The 22,681-nt window shown below is 51.2% G+C and overlaps 4 protein-coding genes across 4 annotated transcripts; 3 read left to right on the forward strand and 1 right to left on the reverse strand.

Moving 5' to 3' along the window:
• Positions 1–714: 714 nt before the first annotated feature.
• COCSUDRAFT_65289 (S-adenosyl-L-methionine-dependent methyltransferase) lies at positions 715–2,514 on the forward strand (the record flags this gene model as incomplete). The annotated part of the gene is made up of 5 exons (XM_005650024.1): positions 715–741; positions 843–1,035; positions 1,137–1,235; positions 1,346–1,566; positions 1,682–2,514. 5 exons carry the CDS (start codon positions 715–717, stop codon positions 1,970–1,972), a joined length of 831 nt encoding a protein of 276 aa, XP_005650081.1. The 3' UTR covers positions 1,973–2,514.
• Positions 2,515–5,790: 3,276 nt separating this feature from the next.
• Positions 5,791–10,947, reverse strand: COCSUDRAFT_40751 (hypothetical protein; the record flags this gene model as incomplete). The annotated part of the gene is made up of 15 exons (XM_005650025.1): positions 5,791–5,815; positions 6,215–6,387; positions 6,532–6,741; positions 6,904–7,103; positions 7,245–7,401; positions 7,557–7,793; positions 7,896–8,072; positions 8,173–8,313; positions 8,588–8,594; positions 8,706–8,848; positions 9,301–9,421; positions 9,559–9,734; positions 9,881–10,063; positions 10,427–10,663; positions 10,792–10,947. 15 exons carry the CDS (start codon positions 10,945–10,947, stop codon positions 5,791–5,793), a joined length of 2,343 nt encoding a protein of 780 aa, XP_005650082.1.
• A 1,292-nt stretch (positions 10,948–12,239) lies between these two features.
• On the forward strand, positions 12,240–14,277 carry COCSUDRAFT_35859 (SGS-domain-containing protein; the record flags this gene model as incomplete). The annotated part of the gene is made up of 8 exons (XM_005650026.1): positions 12,240–12,320; positions 12,572–12,720; positions 12,800–12,982; positions 13,083–13,188; positions 13,317–13,496; positions 13,635–13,807; positions 13,904–14,060; positions 14,173–14,277. The coding sequence occupies 8 exons, from the start codon at positions 12,240–12,242 to the stop codon at positions 14,275–14,277; spliced, it is 1,134 nt and encodes a 377-aa protein (XP_005650083.1).
• A 2,124-nt stretch (positions 14,278–16,401) lies between these two features.
• Positions 16,402–18,112, forward strand: COCSUDRAFT_13377 (hypothetical protein; the record flags this gene model as incomplete). The annotated part of the gene is made up of 6 exons (XM_005650027.1): positions 16,402–16,578; positions 16,706–16,903; positions 17,033–17,194; positions 17,303–17,493; positions 17,595–17,742; positions 17,858–18,112. The coding sequence occupies 6 exons, from the start codon at positions 16,402–16,404 to the stop codon at positions 18,110–18,112; spliced, it is 1,131 nt and encodes a 376-aa protein (XP_005650084.1).
• Positions 18,113–22,681: the final 4,569 nt, after the last annotated feature.

Here is a 22,681-nt window from a genome sequence, read left to right on the forward strand (position 1 = left end):
GAGAGAGAAACATTACATCGTGCCATAAATATTGTGTTTTGTATGCCCTTATGTAGGCTCAGTGAAATCTGAAAGTTTGTTCACGCCGTGCCCTCATTGGGCAGAGGGAACAATTCTTGGGAGCACTTTTCCAGCAGTGGCTTGTACCGTAGCTCCCGCTAGCTTCTATCCTAGTACGAATGCTGAATGACTCATGCTCATTTTCATCGCCATCTCCTCAATGTCCTGAATGTGTTGCTTATCCTGTTCTCTTCTGAGTCCGATCCTAGACATCAGGAGTAATGGGTCGCGCCACGCTTGCTGCTGTAACTGGCATCGGGATTGCAGCAGCATCGGGTCTGGCATGGGCAATAAAGCACTTCTTCAGGGACAAAGGCTATGATGACCTCGACAGTAAGACCTTTATCTTCTAAAAATCTATTTCCTTTTTTTTGCATGAAAAGCAGTGTGCCGAGCTCGTTCGTAAATACTGTGCCCCTGTTCAATCTGCGGATGTTTCTTGTCCAGCTGGCTGGCTCTCTATCTTTCAGCCATTCGTCAGTGCACTTTTATTCAGACTGCTGGATCAGGCCGAAACCGTATCTTGAGTTTGGGGTTGCAGGTGTCGTTTCATTCAGCTCCAGGTTGGTGGCAGGCATGCGCGCTTTTGAAGCCAAAGAAAAAGAGCCGCTGTTCTCGGATCCCCTAGCTGAGCTTTTAGCAGGTCGAAGAGGCATGGAGGCTGCAAAGACCACCATGAAGGTGCGCCATTTCCACTGTAGGGCGCCTCAAAACAGCACTCAAGCTTAAGAGATTGACAATGTCTAGATGTACGACATCATTGCACTGTTGCAATCATGCAGCACTTCGAACAAACGGCGGAGATGCAAGAGTCGGCAGCAAAATCCGACAGGATGTTCCTAGTCGGCCGTGTGGCTCTGCGCACGCTCTTCTATGATGATCACCTACTGGCAGCCTTGAAAGGTGGACCCAGACAGGTGGTGCTTCTGGGAGCTGGCATGGACTCCAGAGCATGGCGTCTGGACCTGCCAGAAGGTAGCTGATCTTGCCTAAGGCATTGCAAAGCACCGCATATCATCGTCGCGCCCCTCAAACGTGGCGCTTCAGGCCTTGAACATGCCTGAAATGCCGAGCAGGTACCTCGTGGTTTGAGATAGACAGGGCGGACGTTGTGGAGGCAAAGAAGAAGGTGCTTACTTCCGCGCAAGCAAGCTTCTCCGCTGACACTAGCAAAGGTATGAATCGCAATCATGGGACAAGCATGACGGTGTCCCATGCCTACTGTAACATGGATTTCTCTCGGTAGGCATTGCTGCAGCGCTTCACACTGTTACTGAAAGTGCAGGAGTGAAGTATCCTCTGCGGGCCGCCTCGCACAGCAGCTTTGATGTGGATCTGGGGACAGACGGGTGGACCAAAGAACTCATGGCAGTAGGATTTGACCCACAAGTCCCGACAGTGTGGATTGCCGAGGGGCTCTTCATGTACTTGTCGGAGGATGCTGTGACAGCTCTGCTCAAGGAAGCTCGCTCTGTGTCAGCCAAGGGCAGCCGCTTCCTCATCATGGTGACACATATCTCCTCTCCAGCTGTGCAATCAGCTGTGCATTAATATGTTCTGCTCAGTTATAAAAGTGCTCAAGGCTGCCATATTGTGACTGGAGGTGGGTTCGCTGTGGCAGGCCTTCACATCAGAGAATCTGGCAGAGTGGTATCAGAACAGCGCCACGCAGTTTCCTGTGCCCTGGGTGAAGGACCTGGCCAACACATTCAAGTCGGCGTTTCCCAGGGACGTGAAGCCCTACGTCAGTGAGAGGGGCTGGCAGGCGGAGAGTGTGTACTCTTATTCAAATCTAGCTGCCAAGTATGCCAAGGGGCTGCCATGGACTTCTGATCTAGGGATGACCTCAGCAAAGCATGACACCAACACAGCCTTCATTGATGCTGTAGTCATCCCCAGCCAGCCCGCGTGAAATCCCGCCTGAACTGCAATGCATGCTTATGGCAGCTGACTGCCAGAATGTGCTTTATGTGTGGCATAGAATTCTTGTCGGCACTGGCAAATTGCCAGTGGCTAGTCTCAAGGCTGGCCATTGCCGGCTTTCTTGTCTGTCGCTTGATCTGGTTCCAGAGCAAAAGTTTCTGAGAACGTGTTGTGTGCCAACAATGCTGATTCGGTGGCAGTCATCTGTAGCCACATGGAAGATCAAGATGGCCAAGTCAGCTGTGACGTATGAAGCGTCCTGTGGACATAATGTCCAGCATGGATTGTCATAGGCCTTGATGTTGTGATAGCTTGGGATATACTCAGATTGCAGCAGTCCTGTACAGTAATGCATCATACCCTGCATGTGGGTGCAACTCTGCACTGCAGCTGCAGAGAACTGCAGCTGCAGAGAACTGATATGGCAGCTAGGATTAATTCAATTAATTTGGGCAAAGGGTTTTTGAAGTACGTTTCTATGAGAAAATTGTCCTTGTACGTGTAGACTAATTGTGTAAAGATGTATCTCTGTTTGTCCTCAGATGTACGTGTGGACAAACACAGACACTTGAACTTCATTCAAAGCAGGAGGAATATTTAAGTCTTGGTATTTACGATAGATCAGCTTGCTCTATGCTCCAGCTTAGTCACTGATGAGATCCCTTCAAGGGGATTGTCTGTTGCTGCGCATGCCATTTGCATAGCCGTATAGCCACTGGCAGACTACCGGTAGTTACTATGGTCACTGCTGGAAGCTGGTCAGTTAAACTTGCCTGGTCACCCGCTGGTTGGCTCAGGACGTTCTTGACTGTCCACTTATTGAATGCTACCACCTAGAGTTGTGAAGGCAGTCAAAAAGGAAAGCAGGAAAATGCTTCTCCTCCATCCCGTTGGCACTGCAGCTTCCAGCTTCATGGAAGCTGTCGTCAGGGATGTGAAGCAATGGCTGGGATCTTTGCTGTCCTTCCAAGAAGAGCCCTGGGATCAATGACATAAAGTCGAAGGAATTGATAATGCTACTGAAATACATTCGTTAGATTCAGATAGACCTGACGAACCACCCAAGAAATCCAACTGGACGAAAGTATTCCATACATGGATTCAGGATGATGTGACATCCTGTACAGCCAATTAGATGCCAGCAGAACGGCAGGATTCCCGTTCAGAGATTCACTGGAGGCACTATGCATGTTGTGACTTCCTGGATCCCCATGACCTCTTCAAAGACAGGGTAAGACACTGCAGGAGCCACTGTGTACTCTCCCTATTTCTTTCTTACCGGTACTTTTATGTAATACTTGAGGTAAAATGCTGGACTGCAGGTTTATAATGCCTCAAATTGGCAGAGGCATAGGTCATGGAGACGACACATGCCCGAAGGCCTTGCCTGGTGCTAATCCATGATGCATTTTCTGACGTATTGAATCTTTGATGTTCATTGAGAAATTATAATTTAGTACCCATATTCGATGGCATTCAAGCATTAGAACACAATGTAAATGACTGGCCAGATGTCCTCAGTCTGCAGGTGTTTGCCTGGTACTGGCCCCCAGTTGTCTTCGTGGGATTGATTGGCGTTTGTGTTGGGCTGTATCACACGTTCCTACAGCCGCTGGGCGCTCCAAACATCACGAGGGATGACCTCACTGTGCCGTTTACCATCACTGGCTTTGCTCTCTCGCTGCTGCTTGTCTTCCGTACAAATACCAGCTATGACAGGTGCGCAGCATCAGCCTTGCATTCTATGGTCGACTGCTGCACTGCAGACAGTTCCATACATACAAATGTGAATATAAGGTACTTTGAATGTCATGCATGCATGCTGTCAGGTGGTGGGAAGCCCGGAAGATGTGGGGCCAACTGTTAAATATTACCCGCAACCTAATCCGCCAGGTGTGCTGTCTTAAATTGCTGCCTGGTGGTGCAGTGCATGTACTGGCTGTACTGGCTGTGCAGCCCGTTCGTGGCCTTCTGGGTCACAAGTCAGGTACTTGATATCATAATTCTCCATTGTTTGTGCCTCTGAATGCTGTGCGCATTGCAGGTGCTCACATGGGGACCTTTGGAGCAAGCAGATCTGAAGCAGAAGATTGTGAGATGGACAATTGCAATGGTGTTTGCTCTGAAGGCACACCTGCGGCGGAGCAGGAACATGACAAAGGACCTGGAGGTGCGTTCACAAGTGCCATCAGCACATCAAGAACCCGGCAATCTGAGTTCCTTGGGAGAAGAGCATATGTTTGTGCCAAGTTGCAATGGAATACCGCAGGCTCAGGGGTGCTGCCATGCTGCAGGATGTCCTGCTTCCACATGAGCTGCAATGGCTTCACAGACAGCAACACTTTCCAGTTGCAACAACTCAGGTGCTGCCTTCTCTCCTGGCTTGAGCACCTGCACTTTTGCCCTCCATTTGAGATGGCTTCTTGCTCACTGAACCGCCTATGCTCACATCGGAATGCGTAACAGCACAGTCGTTTGGCAATTTCTCGTGCAAGTGAGAGAACATGGTTGAAGTTGCTGCAGCCAACGCTCTGTGCAGGTCTTATCAGCTGCTGTGAAATTGCTGGACGTCCCAGACTTCCAGAGGGTCACTATAGACCAGGAGATCTCTAACTATCACATGAATCTTGCAGCTTGTGAGCGGTTGTTTGGGCAGCCCATTCCTGTGGCATACACCCGCCACACTTCTAGGTATTCCAGTTTGACACTCATTCATCTGTCTGAATTTTGCCCAGGTTTGCCCATGCATGGCAGGGCAGATGAGGCGTTGGTCTTCTGCTTGGTCAAGAAATGCTCCAAAAATGACATCCCTGTCTAACGTGGAAGGCTGTCGTCCCTTGCAAACAAGAGATCCTCTGTGCAGGTTCTTGATGACATGGGCTTCATTCCTTCCGATCGCCCTGTACTTTCGGTACCAATGGTTCACGCCACTTGTTTCTGCTGTGATTACTTTTCTGCTTTTTGGCGTGGAGAACATTGGCGTTCAGGTGGGCTCTTTTTACCGTGAATAAGTTTATGTCCTCATGTCTTCCCATTGATGTGTAGCACAATATGGATTCTGAATGTACAAGGCTGATGCTTGATGTGTCCTCTGTCAGATCGAGCAACCTTTTGATGTGCTGCCCCTCCGGAGCTTCTGCCAGACACTCAGGACAACCATTGAGTCAATGTCGGCATGTCAGTCGGAAGCGTTTGATATTCTGACACAGCCGCCTCCGCTGCAGGCACCAGACATCGTCCACATGGTGAGAACAATCCTACTCTTTTCTTTCTGCATGATGCTCTTTGCTAATATGACCTGAGGAGAAGTCTGGGATAGACTGTATTGCAAGTGTGATTGATACTGTGTGGTGAACTGCAGGATAAAGGTGAAAAGAAGGAGACAGTGGTGGATGTGGGACCAGTGAATGGCGTTCATTAGGCCTCTTGGTTGCCATATCACAGCCCAGAAAGCCTCACTGCTATGAGCTGGTTCACCGTGCCATTCTGGCCTTCCACCAAGTAAGCCGGACTTTGCAGATCAAATGAGGTACTGATAGCTGTGTACTAGATCCTTGTTTTGCCTCACAGGCTTGTCTGCTTTGTTTTGTCTTCTGATCCATCTTACAACGACCATTGTGCATGTGTACTTGGTCACTCTCATGTGGGACCACTCGATGCATGGGTCGGCCAACAGTGTTTTTTTTCTGTTGGTAGTTGTTACTCGTTCAGATCTGCAATCCTATGTCAGGTGCTGACCTTCACAGCGTCCTGCACCTAAATGCATGGACGGGGTTGGTGATCTAGTAGACGATATTTGTGCAATGACTAGTCCTCAATGCCGGGAATCCTTCTGCAGGCCTATAAGGCTCATTCATTGCCAGTATCTATAAGCTCAGATGACTTTGATGTGACCTCGATTCCATCATCCTCAGGATTTGCCTCTTGTGTTCTGCCTGGGCTGGGTTCCTCTGGTGACTGCTGTTGGAGCATGCTAGCTCTGAGGCCCCTTGCATCAGCCTCCAGGGACTGCCATAGAGTACGCATCTTGCATGCCTCCAAATACTCGCCATTGACATCATCCATGGATGCACCGATGAGTGCTGCATACGGAATTCGAGTCCTGGCGCAAGCAGTAAAGAAATTTACGAAAGGAGCATTTCTTTGCTGCAACAAATTCAGGCAAGAGTAAGATGCTCAGAGTTTGCACGCTGGCCAATGGCTGCAACAACACTGGGGCATGTGCGCGCACCTGGAACGCTCTTCAATGTTGTAGCACTTCAAATCCCAGTCCATCCCACTGGACAGAATGGTACTCAATGTGTCATGGCTTGCAGCTCCACCATCAATGCTGTCATTATTGTCAGAGGCCTCTGCCCCTGTCTGTAGGCCCTGTCTTAACGAAGCAACCTTGGACAACATGCCCTGGCACAGCACAGCAGCACATCAGTGTCAGTGTGTCTCATCGTGTGATGTCCTTTCCACTCTCAAAAGCTGATCCTGAGCTTTGGATTCAGACGCTAAGAATCTTTTTTCAACCTTTTGCCAGCCAATTATGCATTGCCCCACCTCCAAGTTAGCCATGTCTGTGGCGCGCATGCGCTCACAGAGCGCTCTCAGCCATCCCAGCGCCTCCTCCCTTATGGCAGATGCGAGCGTGCCGACACTGACACGCACATAGCCCAGAGCCACACTGGGCTGAAGCGTGCCCAGCTCCTCAGCAATCTTGGCATAGTGCGCCATGCGCTGCTCCCACACCTCACACCCTGGCAGCTTCGCCTGAGCATCGGCAATCAATCTTTTGTCATGTTGCATCCTCTTAGCGAGAACAAGAATGTACAATTGTGGTATTTGGACCCCCCTGAAAAATGCCACCCACTTCAAGAGGTATTCTTGTCCGCCAGCATGCCAAAGGTGAGTGAGGATTGAGGGATGCAGCACCTGGAATTTGTCCAAGGCAGCAGCCTTGTCGCTCTTCCAGAGGCTCTGGTGGCGCTTCCAGCCCTCGCAGTACTGGTGCAGGCTCACCAGCACACCCCGAGCTGCCTGTGTCAAACCCGCCAGGCTCTTGCGAAGCTCTGGGTTCTGGCAAACGACTATGTGAAAGCTGTGCACAAAGGGCTCCTCGTCCTCGACACCACCTGCTCCAACTCACACCCCAAGGCTCTTCACTGCGCCTCCGACCGGCCAACACTCTGCAATACAAGCTCCTGGTATCACAAAAAGCAGGGACCCCTGAGGGTGATATTAATGGAATGAAGTGTGATGTGGGTGGCTGTGACCTTGAATGGGTTGGGCTTCCAGGCAGGTGCCATCCATCCAACGCACAAAAGGCTTGGTGCTCTCCATGACACGCAGCGCAAGCCGGGCCAGGGCTTTCTTTATGTCTGCTGGCGTGGGCTGCATGATGATGTCCGGGTAGCTCAAACGCAGCACCACCTGCGGCAGCAGTCCTACATACTTACAATGCAGGACCCAGCTTGCTCAGTACTTGCATGAGTATGCCTGTTTTGGGCGGCCAAGCTCTCTTCAAGGATTGTTAATAAGAGGAGCTCAAGCAACATGTCCAATACTGATAAGGTGTGTTGATATACCTTGAACAGTGGAGACCCGCGTTGCAGCTCATCAGTAGAATCTGACAGCATTGCAGTCATGCTTCTCATGCCCCGAAGGACCAGAGCATTGAGTGCATGGAAAATGGCGCGCTCCCAATGAGCATAGTAGGCTGCCAATTTGGGGCATCGGCCTCCATTTGTGCCACAGATCGCCTCCTCCACCTTCCTCAGCATGGGTGTCATGCTCTGATAACCCTCCACAAGCTTCCCAATCACCTGTGCAAAATGTTTTTATACATGAGCATGTGCATGTGCATGCACTTGTGTGTTGCCTTTCCACAACACCTCAGGGCTCCTAAAAATCCGGCTTGTGTTTACCTGGTCATGGCGTGCTTCCATGCTCTCCACAAAGTCCTGTAGATCTGGGACTTCAGCATCAACGCTCAAACCTGGCTCCTTGAAGACAATAGTGTGGGCGATGGCTGCCACTTCCCGCTCAAGCGCCACACCATTCTTCCTCACAGTGCTCCATGTTGCTTTGAAGTCTGCCAATGCCTGCACAAAGATTACAGTAGTAATGACCTCCTTCAAGATGCAGTTCCGACATGGGCACGGGAGGTACCCTTATCTAGGACTTGTGCGCTTCTCTGCTCACCTTTCTGACGGAGACCACAAATGCTGGGATGCTGAGGGAGTGCCAGTTCAGGACGAGGATGCCTGGCTCTATGACCTTGTGAAGGCTCTCAAGCTGAGAGACCAAGAGCACCTTCTCAATCTCAGTCATATCGTCCACCACCTACACATTGGGGTCAATACACAAGATCTAAGATTTATTCCAGTAAGTGTTTCCCTGAAACAGTGAATTCACTCGAAAGCCTGACAGGGAGATCTGGGATATTTCAGCATGCCTTGTTGTAGTCTGCGAGCATGGAGGCCAGGGATTCCTGGATGGTGAGCAAGTGGTCAGCATGCAGAACAGCATGCAGAGCCGCCTCTGGGATTGCGAACCCCAGCCGATTTAGCGCCCTTGCTTCCCTCATGAGCAGGGCCATCTCATCGCTTATATTCACCTCAATCCTGCACCGCAAACACACCAGAATGAGCAAGGTGCATGTGCATGCATGCATGACAGTAATAATGCCAAGAAAAGGAATCTCTATCAGATCAGAAATATCGGCGAGGACATACTTGTTCCTGGTGGTGTCTTCTCTGAGCACAGGCATCTTCATGTGCGCCCTGGATGCTTCATCTGCGCTCTCGAGCCACCCTTGTGATGCATGCTTCTCAAACTCCATCATAACCCTTGCCAGCGCTAGATATTTTGCCTCAACCTGCACCATCAACCGGAACAGCCAGTCAACTTATAAGCGGGTCCATCAGCAAGATGAGCAAGGTAGGACAGGCTGGAAAAGAAAGGCAGGACAGAACTGATGAAAAAGAGACATCCTGTGGTCATGCGATCTGGCATCGTATGTTCGTTGCAAGCAAGATGCACGTATTTGTGTAGTGTGACGGCTGTAGATCTCGCCTCAAGTCCAGCAGGCCCCAGCAACGCTTCAGGCTCCTCAATTTTCAGGCGACTCCATGTGCGCTTGCAGCGCGCAAACAGAGAGCGGCTCCATCGGATGTTGCCGGCCACTGGTGGCTCATTCCATGCCAGAAGGGGATAGGCCTTCACAGACATACTGCCATGTCTGTCACTCTATTCAATTGCGCAATGGGCACCAGTGCAATGAGCACATGCAGCAGGAGGCTCATCTCATATTGTGTCATCTTGGCTTACCTTGTTCTCGTGGAAGGTTGTTGCCATGTTGTCAATCTCCTTGCCTACTTGCAGGACTATGTCAGTCGATTTGGACAGCATCTTCTGCTGCAGAGCCCCGCCAGATCCCAGCTGCTTCAACCTGCCCATAAAGTCCAGTGCCGCTTCTGCACTCCTGAGCTTGCTGCAGCACACACAGCATTGGTTTCCACCAGACCTCGAAAGGTCATCAACAATTGCAGAGGTGCGGTGATGCAGTCAGATGATGAACTTTAGCACCTGAAGCTGGCATCAATCAGATCTTCTGCTGCAGACACAATTGCTGCATTTGTGGCGGCAAACTCCTCGCAGACATCTTTCCAGCGCTCCTGGTTGGCCTTGTGGAAGATGTTTGAGCCAGCTGACTCCACCAGCCTCACCATGCTTTCCACTCCAGATCGCAGCTGCTTGATGCCCTGCATGTGTTGTCATAAGGCATGATGAGCCACATTGCATGGTGGATCAAGCCATGCACAGCAAATTCAGCACGCATAGGGGTGTCTGGCCCCTGCTGCAGCAGTCTTCTGCAGGTAAAAAGGGTCTTTTGGGATGTTGTAGTCACCTGAGAGCCTCCCGTGACTGCTTCAAGCTGTGGCCCCAGAAATTCATTCAGGGCGTGTGCAGTTGTCAGCATGCTCAGCAGCGCGGAGCACATCTGCGCCATGTGAGAGGTGTGCTCAAACAGGGCTGTCTTGCTGAACTCCCATCTTGACTCCCTTCCCGACCCCTCAATCTTCTCCCTAGTCTGCACCAAAGAAAACCCATTGTTGTCATCAATGGCTCTCTCATGTTCTTGATGACCTGCATGCATGCCAGTCACTGATGCTGCATGGCAGGTGCGCATGCTCACCTCCATGTATGCAGAGAACCAGTGCTCCAGGAGTCTTTTGGCCGTAGACAGCTGCGCAACAGCTCTATCATGCGGCAACCGGAAAAGACCCTATGCGCAGTAGCACACATGCATCTGTAAAATCTTGAGCCCAGTAGTGAGGGATTGCGTGCGCTGCTCACACAATTGCCACGGAAAATGCATGGCATGGAGCACATCATGTAAACAGGCTGATGTTGAGTCGCATATTGAGCTAGGCCATTTGTTTCTTTTCCGCACCTGCATGCTTATGCTGCTTTCCACCCTTTCAGCAATGTCATGGGCAATGCGCTGCATGAGGCTGCCCATGTGGGTATCATCAGAGTAGTAGGTGGAGATAGCCCACACAAGGCGCAGCGCGTTGAACATGGGTGTCAATACGCCAGCTATCTCATGGATTGCCCCAGTTGCAATCGCCCGAAAATGACGCTCCACTGTTCTCATAAACTTGTAGTTGTCGCGTGCTTCCTCCGTCACCTGCGCTCAAACAAAAGCTGCTCTCTGCACCGATTGTGAAGAAGAAAAGATTTCTATACAGGAGCTTATGATGCCAGCAATATTCATGGTGCCTCAATTTGGATGCAAGGAGTTGGGGTGTCACACACCTTGATGAGTTCAGTGTACTGAGTCTGAAATAATCCCAGCAGGTTTCTATCGGTGGACTTTGATTTCAGCATCAGCACAATCTTCCTGGCATGCGGCATGTCCAGGGGTTCATACAACCCTCCCAACACCTCGTGCCGTGCCTGCCAGAAGTCCATTTCTGCCAGTGGACCTGTGAGAAAACAAAGTATCTGACAAGGAGGTGAGGAGCTGTCCTTTTGGTACAGGTGGATGCAGCCCAAGACTGACTATCTGCTGCATGTCTTACTGTCAGGCGGATCGCAGACATCAGAGATGTTGCGTGCTCTAGTGGGCTCGAGGACTTACCTTTGCCCTGGATGTGCCTCTGGGCTTCTTGTTGCAACAACGACTGCATGACGGATGTCCACTCAGACATGCAAATCTCCAGTCTGCTGATGAGCTGCTTGTCTTCTGCCAACTCACTGGCATCAAGTGATGGGAGGTCCGGAATGACAAGGCGCTTGTCACCTGCTGAAATGACAATGCTTAAGACCTCCACCCATTCAACTTGCATGGCATAGTGACATTTTTCATCGTGGCTTGTGGAAGGGCTTTGATTACCCGAGAATTGTTCCACTGCGTGTCTGACAATGCCGGTCAGCCTTCGCAGACTGCTCAGCACTGGGGTGGAATGGGTGGCCTCATGTCCAGAACTCCTGGCCGTATCGTTTTTCAGATCCCTTTCTAGCAATGGGACAAAGATAGCTTCTAGTACCTGCAGTACATTCATCGCAGCTGCAGTTGCAGAATGTGAGCTTGCGCAGAAAGGCTTGTCAGGCAGAAGTTTGTCCTGCACTTACCAGTCGGATGCCAGATAGATTAGGTTCTCTCCCATCGGAAACAATTGTATTATTCATTTCTCTCTTATTGGTATCTTTTTAAACAGAGGCTTGCACAACTCAATCCATCGACTTGTCTTGGTGGGATACTGTCCTGATTCCAGCAAAGTATGTAGCTGTCCCATGATCCTCGTAATATCTTATCCAACGATATTCGAAGGACTCTGTTGTCATCACAGTAGACCTGGCTTTTCTCACTCGACTGAGTCTAAGGGCATCTGAAGACAATTGAGCTGCCTTGCTCGCTGGTGATCTCAGCACGCCAAGGGCAAACGCGAACACTCACGAGCATAGAAAAATTAGTCTGATATATACGTTCAAATTTTGTATCCAGTCGGAGGCTGCTCTGCAGACTTCTTCGATGTAACCGTTCAACGGGTTCCGCTGAGCAGAAAGCACACCCGGACAGACGGCGTTCCCTTCGACACCCGCTTTTCCCTCGTCGAGAAGTTTCTAAGCAAATCTAAAACATGAGCACCACAGGCAACTGAGCAAATATAAAGTCGTTCCAGATTTTGAGGCAGATCAATCTGTTTCGCCCCCGAGCGGTGTGTTGTGCGCTTCATCAGTGGATCACCCGTGTCAAGAACATGGCGGAGAGTCTACTTCAGCAAGCGAATGCGGCACATGTGGACGAGGAGTACGAAACAGCAATAGAGCTGTATACCAAGGTACCTTACTAATGGGACACATCGCGTTTTGTGACAATCGTGGCGATCAGGCGATGGGGATCGCTGTGATGTCAGGGACCTTTGCCAAGCACATCATTACTAGCAGAGACTCTTAGATGTTATCAGGAAGGGACCACGCTTCGTGAATCTGAAACTGCTCGGCAATCTGAGGCACCATAGTGATCATGAGCCATAGATGAAGTGTTTCAAGAACTCATGTTCTCATCTTCAGAACCCGTGTGTGCGTACAGGCCATCTCTCTGTCCCCCAACGATGCAGATCTGTATGCGAGTCGTGCACAGTCCTACATAAAGGAGGAGAGGTTTCTAGAGGCCGTGCAGGATGCAAGCAAGGCTGCTGAGCTCTCACCCAAGCTGGGAAAGGCTCATCTGCGGAAGGGGTACGCTATGGCTAATATGCAGTGATTTGGGATTCAGGCGATTAAATTGTAGAGGAATTGACATGTCTCCTGGTGGCAGTGTGGCGTTGTTCAACCTTGAAGAGTATGAGAGCGCTAAGGAGGCCTTCGAGACAGCAAACTCCATACAGAAGAAGAAGGAGATTGAAACCTGGATCAGGAAGTGCAATGCCGAGTTGGAAGGTTTGTCTCTTACCACAATCGCCATACGCCCTGGGACTACTCAACATGGAGGTTTTGCAGTGTATATAATGCTATTTGACATCAATCAAGACCTGACTCCGTTCTATCTTCTCTCAATTTTGTTGTGCAGAGGAGGCAGATCACTTTGCAAATGGCCCCAGCATGGAACAAAATGCAATAGATCTGCCTTCCCATTCTTCAGTGCCTAACGGGACATCGGCACCGGCGTCCACATCTGCTGAGTCCAAAAGCAATGGCGTCCAGCAGGTATCTTGCAAGCTTCTTCTCTAATCAGCCCAATCCCTCACCAGCGATTGACTGGATTCTGACATGTGCCGCCCTGTGGTCTGCAGGAGGATCAGAGCAAACCGATTGCAAAGGCAGCTGTCACACAGGAAGGCAAATACCGTTACCAGTTCTTCCAGACACAGAACATTGTGGAAGTGGCCGTGCTGGCCAAGAACCTCACTCCTGATCGCGTCAAGATAGACATAGAGGAAAGGAAGCTGCATGTCATCGTAAAGTCCCCTGAAGGAGAGCAGGAGTATGAGCTGAACGTGGACCTATATGATGCGGTGAGTCCGTGTTCCCCTTGTTCCATGCCTTTTCTACCAAATTCCCAATCAGTGCTCTTTTTCTATGGCCGATCATTTCGTTTGGCAGGCGCATGAGATGCGCACTTATGCATGACTGATTCATGGGCATGTATTCAGGTGGTGCCTGTTGAGTCCAAGTTTGAGCTGCTGAAAACCAAGGTGGAGATCCGGCTGAAGAAGGCATCTGTCCTGTCCTGGCCCACCCTGGAGAAGTGCGACAAAAAGATTGCCGCAAACTTCTCAGACCCCGCTAACCAGCAGCCACCGTCCTACCCCTCCTCCTTCACCAAGTGAGCCTCCCACTCCATCTGCCTGCACAACATTTGATTGATTGTCAGCAGGCCGCATGTTCTTCATGCAGGGATTGAAGGGTACTGCATGATCAGGGGCCGCAAGATGAACTGGGACAAGCTGGAGCATGAGGTCAAGCTGGAGGAGAAGGATGAGAAGCTGGAGGGGGAGCAGGCGCTGCAGAAGCTCTTCAAGGACATCTACTCCGGTGCTGATGAGGAGACCCGCCGCGCTATGAACAAGTCCTTCCAGGTGGGAAGAAAGGGCATGTGTGGCCTAGTGTATCTGTGTGACCAGGCAATCGGTGCCAAAATGCATGCAAATGCATGGCCCTGTCCTCACAGTGACATTCTGCCTGCTGCAGGAGTCTGGTGGAACAGTTCTGTCCACAAACTGGAAGGAGGTGGGAGCAAAGAAGGTGGACTGCGCTCCTCCAACCGGCATGGAGAAGCGTGCCTACGAGTACTGAGCAGTCAGGAGAGCGATGCAAATTTTGTACATAGTCAGCACTTCATCAGCCGTATGCAGGGGCTGTCTGTCAAACCATCTTGGGCTCCAGAGCCCATCCACTGTGCAAAAATGCTTGTTTTCTCTGCTGCTGGCTTTTCAATGAGTATCGTGTCAGCTCGCCGTTCCTTCTATCAGCATGCACCATATTTCCAAACAGTGCTGTTCAAAGTAGTGTCTAAACCCTCTCTGGATTGGGTAGCTCAGAGCTTGCCGTTGAGCTTCATCGGCAGCTGCGCGTGTACTTCAGCAGTTATCTTGTCATGTGGGACAGGAACTTGACTTGCACTCTTTTTAGGGAAATCCCAAGTGGCACAATGGCATCTTTACCTGGAAGCGGTGCAATCTGTCAAACTGATGTTTCCAGCTGTCTGGCACTGCCTGGCATGGCATGTAACAAACGTACGAATGAAATGGGAGATCCTGCATCTTTGCGCTTATGCACTGGCACTGTGGCACTTGCATGCAGAGAAAAGCCGCAAGAATCAAGATATTTGAATGCATGGGTTTGCTGCAGCTGGTATATTAGCTTCTCTCGAGGGATCATGCTGACAAGCCTCTTACCAGGGGACTCTAAATCAAGTCTTCATCAATTGATTTAGAGTCCCCTGCTCTTACAGCGGGAGGGGTCAAATATCACGATGTGTCAGATCTGCCACTTCAGCCTAACCCTCCCATACTCTCAGAGCTGGTATGATCATGCATGCATATGATCAGGCCCAGGATGATCCGCATCGATATCGGCCTGGGGCCGCAATGATATCTTTGAGCCACCATGGGCATGTTTAGTACGCCCAATACTGAAGGGGTGCAGACGGAGGTGGGCAGCAATGTGTTATGGCCTGCCCAAATTCCCAAATTCTCAAATTTAAATTTGAACTGCCATTGCCCTCCCAATACCCATGTGCGTACCACACTAGTTGCCTTATATTGGCACTGCCATTGCTTGGCGCTTTCCTTGTCAGACCTCTGAATGAAACTCTGAAGCTGCATGCCAACCTGGGCAGGCCAAAAGCTCGCCAAATTTGGTCTTCCCCTTCACCAGATTCTTCTCCTCCAAATTTTATAGTCGCAACACATTCTTTACATTCTTCAATCTTGTTAGCTTTGCATGGACATGTAAATGATTTGCTGCTCTGCTTTCGCTTCGTACGCGGCCGCAAACCGATGATTATTAAGCAAGCAGTCCTTCAAAGGCTTTGACCAGCCCAGAACTTTGCGGGGACGCATGAGTTCATCCTTCACGTTCCCGATCAGCAATCATGATGGTGTATCCACTCCTCAGAAGGTAGCCCTCGCGACCCGAAGTGTTTTATTGGCTGGGCTGACTGTCCCATCGATCACAAGGTCAGCCGACACAGTCAACGCTGCTACATCGAATCAGTGTGGGCAGCTCACCTATTGGATCTGTTCATGATGATTTTTTTGTGATCTTCAGATCAGAACGAGATCGGCATCTATGTTGGAGGACAGCATAGGTATGTCATCACAGGGAAGGCATCTAGAACAGAACCCTTTCGCCAGCCTGGGAGTGAAGCGGGATCTTGAGGAAGGCTTGCCCAGGTAAACATAACAAATGGAAAAAATTGTTATTTGGGACGTTGTCGCTACCAGGTTGTCGTGACTCCTGAGCTGTGCAAACGGTGTCCAAGAAATGACATACAGGTCTTCCTGGCATGTCGATTTCTGATCTCTGCGCACTGACATTCATTATGCTGCAAGATCAGATCGACAAACGTCCACATGGAGAGCCAAGGTGACCGTGATGCACCCAGGCCACCAAGGCAGCACCTTCGACGAGCCAGTTCGGGTTCCAGTCTGTTCAACCTTCCACTCTTGGGCACCTCCTACGTGGGCAGGCTGCTGCTATGGACGAGCCTCATCCTGGCACTGATGGTGTCCCTGTCATTCCTGTTCCCCATCAGGTGATGGCAACAGCTTCCTTTCCCAATGTAGTCATCACTCCAAGGACTCAGTGCCACCAAGGCCTGCATGGCATCAGCTATCACTTCTTCAATCATCATGCAGACTGGCATGCATCTGATGATCTGGTGCCTTGCACAGACCATCGCTCACCAACATGCGCATGCGGGGACTCTATGAGAAGCTTGATGATTTGCTGCCTGATGGCCGCCTCTCAGACACCCTCGTGATCTTTGTCTATTCAGACAGCGATACGGAGTATGAGCAGAACCTGCAGTTCTTTGTTCGCCATGGCATGTGGGAAGGGGATGGATGTGACTACATCATTGTGGTTCAGCAGGTGCGTGATTCTATCGACATGATGCAGCCTCGAGAGCCTGACAAATCTGCATCATGCATGATATATGCATCCTGTTGAATGCATTAGTTTCGTGGTATTGAGATCTATGTCCTGTTGGTGGCTGCAGGACACTGCATTGTTCAGCTCATCGACCCTGCCATCACTGCCTCGCAATGCCCGCTACATCTTCCATGAGAACAAATGCTATGACTGGGGAACTTTCGGCTGGGTGTTTGCTGAGAGCAAAGTGGACTCATCCCTCTACAAGAGCATCATCTTTATGAACTCATCAGTGCGGGGGCCTTTCATGCCGCCATACTTCCCTGTAAGTATGGAACATGTGCTTTGCAAACATGCTGCATGAGACGTTTGCATTTCTGGAGGACGATTTCATGGAGGACGTTGCTGCAAGCCGCTCTCTTGTACATAATGTTGACATGCATGCTGCTGACAGATTGGGCTGCACTGGAGCAAGCTGCTGACCCTGCGGCTCAGCAGCACAGTCAAGCTTGTAGGCAGCACCATCAGCTGTGAGCCAGCCTGGGAGGGAGGCAACACTGCAAATGAGAAACGGCAGAATGCACATGTGCAGTCTTATGTCATGGCCACAGACCAGGTCAGATCATCTGCACTTTGCAACCTGAACGAGGACATTTGAAAGAGCATTTTGTCCACATGAATCCCATTGATGGCACATGCATGTTGATATCAAAGTGTCTTGCAGGTGGGGCTGAAAGCCCTGCAAGATGACGGGCGAGTCTTTGCCTGCTACGACAACATGGCAGACACGATTTTCCATGCAGAAGTGGGGGCGTCGCGCATCATCTTTGAACAGGGATACACCGTCGACTCCCTCATGCTCAAGTACCAGCATGTGAACTGGACAGACACCAGCAATTGGAACTGTAATGCCGGGTGAGTTGCTGTCTGCATCCCAGTGCATATCAATGCCCTCAGTACCTCTGCCCGTGCACCACTGCAATGGCAAAACATGACATTTCTCTCCTTCCCTGCAGGCTGAACCCATATGCGGAGTATGCCTACGATGGGCTGGTGCTGAACCCCTTGGAGGTCCTGTTTGTGAAGGTGAAGGGGTTTCAGATGCAAGGAGGATGGCTGTCAGCTCAGATGGCCACCACCTACGACCGGTGGCTCTCCAGCAATGTGAGTCTTCCTTGTAGGGGACTACTGCACGCATTGCGCTGCAAGACATGCATGATCATGCCATGCAATAAATACTGAGGTCAACAACACATGTAAACGTGTACATGTTGTGCAGCAGGTGGCTGAGGGAGCTGCCAATGAGAATGTGTATGACAAGGCACGCATGAGCTTCAGGCTTGGCAAAGCAATCACCATGTTGCTGCGCGGCAACTCCTGCTTTGACTACGCCCTCTACCGTGCCAGAAGCCGTGACCTGCCTGGAACAATGACAGATGAGCAGATGTGGGACCACTTTGTCCATGATGGGCAATTCGAGGGCCGCCCCTTCAGGTGCTGCATGCACCCATTTCCATCGAACTGTGTTGCATGAATACTTCCGGAAGCTGATTTCATTCGACCATCTGAGTTGACAGTCGTAATATATGATTGAGATGTCCAACATGTGCAGGTTCACGTGTGCAAACCCTCTGAACAACCCAGACAATGCTGAGAGGACATACCGAGAAGCGAGCAAGATAATGAACGCACTCCCTGCTGCTGAACACACGGCAGCCTGATGATGTCAAAGCAATATGATGCACGCAGCACATTCTGTCGGCAAGTCAAGAGCTCAGGCACTGCACTGAAGAGTGTTTGTGCTGTCTTTCAGTGCCCTGCAGAACCAGGGACATTTTTATGTATGAGTCGATGTCCTGCAGACTCTTGGGCTTGAGCTGGACTTCTGGTGCCTCGCATTTCCAGACTTGGAAATCTGACGGTTCTGGATTTTCTGCTTTTTGCCTTGAGACTTTGCAATTTCCCTAGGTGACTAGCTTGTTAGTATTATATGGCTAAGCATTGCATGGTGCGTCGTCATGGCGCTAGCTAGTGTTAGGGATAGGCTCACAGGCATGTAGGATTTTGTCTTAGTGCTAGTAGGAACCGTAACCTCCGTTTCCAGAAATTTCATCCAGTGATCTTCATCGTGGTGTTCGGATGAGTCCCTGGGTAGATGAACAGGACAAAAATGTTCTAAGAATGCTGTTCAAGGTGCAGTGTGATCAGTGCAGACTTGTCAGTGGCCATGGCTTACTAAGTAGTACGCTTGCCAGCTGCACCGATGCTGGATATGCATGCCATGCTTTACTGGCAGTAGCAGTACAGAGCCAGTGGCGTATACTGAGATGGATTAGGGCTTTTCAATTATGTGGAGGGCCAAGCAGCTTGGCCCAAGCTGCAGGCAGTGATTGCTCTGGGCCCTGCAGGCAGAAAATGAAGGTGGCCTTCGCCTCCTGAGACAAGACCAGCAATTTCGTAGCAAGGGGCATTATTTCTTGTAAAAATACCATCTTCCTAGCTGCATGTACTAGCTGACTCCCATGTTTCAAATTCGTACGGCTATCTGACAAGAATTTCTGAAAATACGTTTCTGGGCAGATTATAATAGCAGCACGGAAAGCATGCATGCATTTTTTCACATTTGTACCTATCACGCAAGATCGCTGAGTGACCATATCAGACTGCAGAGGCAAATTTTTGGAAAGAGAAGCATGTGAAGGAGATTTTGAAGTGCACGCGCTCGAAGGTATCCATCGTCGCTCAAGCTTGCCGCACCCATCGCTCTGCACAGGAAGGGGCCAGCAGCTAATAGGATGCTTGCTATACATTACTGATCAAATTTCTCACAGAGAATGACTACACACCTTTGCGATCCTGCTGCTCAACAAGATTCTTTTCCGTCTCCTAGAGCTTTTACCAACCTTTCATGCTTCTCAGGATGCCAACGGAAGTTGACATGGCCAGCGAGGATCAGCCACTTCAGGATAAAGCACAAGAAATTCCGCTGACTCCGTCCATAGAGCTCCGTGTGCACAGCCTGGAGCAGAGACGCATCGAGATCACTCAGAAGGTGCCATCAAGATGCACCTGAGGAATTGGTCCAAGCCATTTGAGAAGCTCCTAAATTGACAGTTGGGTGTCTATTTGTACAGATTGACGACCTGGCATCGGCAGGCGCAGCTCAGTTGGATGAGCTCAGAGTGAAGCTGCTCTCAGAAATGGGAAAGTGCGTGCACACACAGCAGCCTCTGCAGCATTCTCAGGCCTACACATGAAAATGGCCACGGTTGAGATGATTGCTTTGGTAACCACAGGGCAAAGTCAGAAATCAACGCTTACACGCAGGCAAGGATCGACAAGCTGGTGGAGATCTCCAATCTGACACAGGTGCACACACTGTTGTTTCTCAAGACTCTCCCTCTTCATTTTTCTCAGGACTTGCATTGAGTAAGTGCCTAGGCCCTGGCCCAAGGCCTATGATATATGGGGAATAGGTGTTGAGCTAATTGCTTGAATCCGCATCCGATAGGAAATGGATTGATGTCCTGCAGGAAACCATGCACAGGCTGGATACCGCTCAGCAGCTTGTTGCCAGGCTGGAAGCTCCTTCGCGGAGTTTCTGACAATCTTCAGATGGAGGCTAGCAAATACTAAAGATATTAGTGTGGACAGCCCTGCAATACAGCGTGTCTCACACAAATCCGGAGGTGCAAATATGAGTATGAAGCTCGTCGGATATGAGTTCAATCATAAACTGCAAGAGTGCGTAGCTTTGGAGCTGGCTGCCTTAGAGAAGTGACTCCGAGTCAAGTGAGTCACACCATGTGAGGATCCAGTATCAAGCCGTAGCAGAAATCCTTGAACGAGGTAATCATGAATAAGGCGATCCCCGGCAACTCGAGCGCAGAGTTTACAAGGCAGAAAAGCATGTCTGGACAGCGCAAAACTCATACTTCTTCACGGCAGATGCACTTTCCAGTAATTTTGACATGAGACAACCACATTCCAGGTACAAGCTTGGGAACAACATGGCACTGTACACCCAGACATCATCACAGCAAGGCCGAGCATGCCACAGCAACATTTGAGGCACTGTGCACAAGTGTAACACAAGAGTATCATTCAAAGAAGACGCGCCTCAGCATTGTCCAACAACCTCCCACACAACCAGTCCTTTTCTGATGACCGACCTACTCCATGTCCTCAAACTCGTCCCCATGGCTTTGCATGCCATACCTGTCTGTGCCCTGCAAGCTCAGCTGCAGCGTTGGCTTGCTTCTTGAGTGGGCAGCGGCCCTCTGGCTGCTATCCTTGTCAACCGGCGCGCCAGCCTTCTCACCATCCGCCGCCCCATTGTCAGGCTGGTTCTCCCTTTCGTCGTTGCCCTCAAGATACTGCATGTCGGCATCTTCCTGCTCCCCAGTCGGCCCCGCCACATCCACCGCTGTTGCGGCGAAGGCATGCGCGCTCCCAGACATCGGCTGCTGCAGGGCGCTGCCGTTGCCAAAGCTGGGCGTGTTGACGCTGCTGCGCGGCTGCGCGCCGATGAGATGGTTCAGGACAAACGAGGACGGCTGCACCGCGTCAGCTGACGCCTCCTCCAGAGCATCTCCCCCCACAGCCGCCGCCTCCGAGTCAGCCACGATGGCCGCAGCATCCGGCGCGCTGTCGGCCTGCTGCTCATCGCTCGGCGCCACTTCCCTCGGCTGTGTGGCCTCTGCAACGGCTGCAAGGGTGGGCGAGGGGGCCAGCAGCTGTGGGGGCGGGCTGCGCGGCTGCGTGGCAAGGCTGCGCGTGGGGCTCCGGAAGCCGGCAGGGCCGGAGCCAGCGCTGCCGTCCGCGGTGCTCTGCGTCGGCTGCTGCGTGTTCTGCAGGGCTGCCTGTTCGCTGGCGGCGGGCCGTGCCGGGTCCCGGCCCGGCTCGGCGTCGCGCACGCTGAGCGCGCACTCCATGTTGTACTTGGCAATGGCCATGTCGTCCTTTGTGGCGACGCCCTGATCCTGGAGCTTCCCGAGGATCCCGCTGAATGTTGCCGCCGCTGTCTGCAGGTCTGACAGCAGCTGCCACTGCGCTGCGCCGCTCTCGTTGGCCTGCAGTGACACATACAGCTTTCTATGAGACATACACCCTGCACTCTGGCTGTGCTCAACTGCTCTTTATCCAAATTTACACTTGACAGCAGGTATCAGATGACATTCTGTACACACAAATATTAAGAATCTCCTGAGACCATCACAGAGCTAAAAAGGAAACACTGACAGATGTTACTATATCAGAACATTTCATGTGGTAGAGCAGCACCCGTCCAAGGCTGCCCAGCCCCTCCCGTACATATGACTCGAGGCAAAGCGTCTTCTCCTCGGCAGCACTGCAGGCGTCCTCGGACCGCTGCAGCTTCAGCTTCACTTCCCACATGTCCCTCTGCAGCTCCTGCACCAGACCCCATACCTCCAGGATCAGGATATTTATCTTGTGCCATGTGCCTCCGCTACTTAATTAGCCCACTCCCAAGGCTCCTAAAGGAAGATCCGCAAGTGACATGCAGCATCCAAGGCAGGCATGAGTCATCACCTGCTCACGCTGCTCTGCTGCGCTGCGGGCCACCGCCTCGTCGTGAGCGCGTTTCTGTGCAGCCGCCTTCTCCTCAGTGGCGCGCTGCATCGACCACAAGATACTGTTCAAAAGCCGAACAACATTGAACAAACTCCCGGCCATGTCTCATGCCCAGGAAAAGGAATGCTGGGGAAAGTATGGCACAAACAGAGGTACCTGCAGCTCCTCTGCCTTGCTCTGCAGCTCCTGTCTAGTGCTGTGCTCTGCAGCGCTCAGAGCCTTGTGGGCTGCCCGGTGGCGGGCCTCCATGCTCTGCACGCTCTGTGCCAGCTCATCGCGCTCCTTTGCCAACTGCTTGATCTCCTTGTGCGCCTTCTCTGCTGCCGCCTGTTTGACATCATTAGATATCAGACAGCAGAGTACTGTGCAGTGCATGAAGTGGAACGGAAGATCAGCAAGGACAACTCGCAAAGAAGGGCAGGATTGGGAAGAGGCAATCAACCTGGTGCTTGGAAGCTTCCTGGCGAGCTTCTGCGCATGCAGCAGCATCCCTCTGGGCCTGCGCTTC

The sequence above is a fragment of the Coccomyxa subellipsoidea genome (assembly GCF_000258705.1).
Source record: "Coccomyxa subellipsoidea C-169, whole genome shotgun sequence".
Classification (NCBI taxonomy): domain Eukaryota; kingdom Viridiplantae; phylum Chlorophyta; class Trebouxiophyceae; family Coccomyxaceae; genus Coccomyxa; species Coccomyxa subellipsoidea.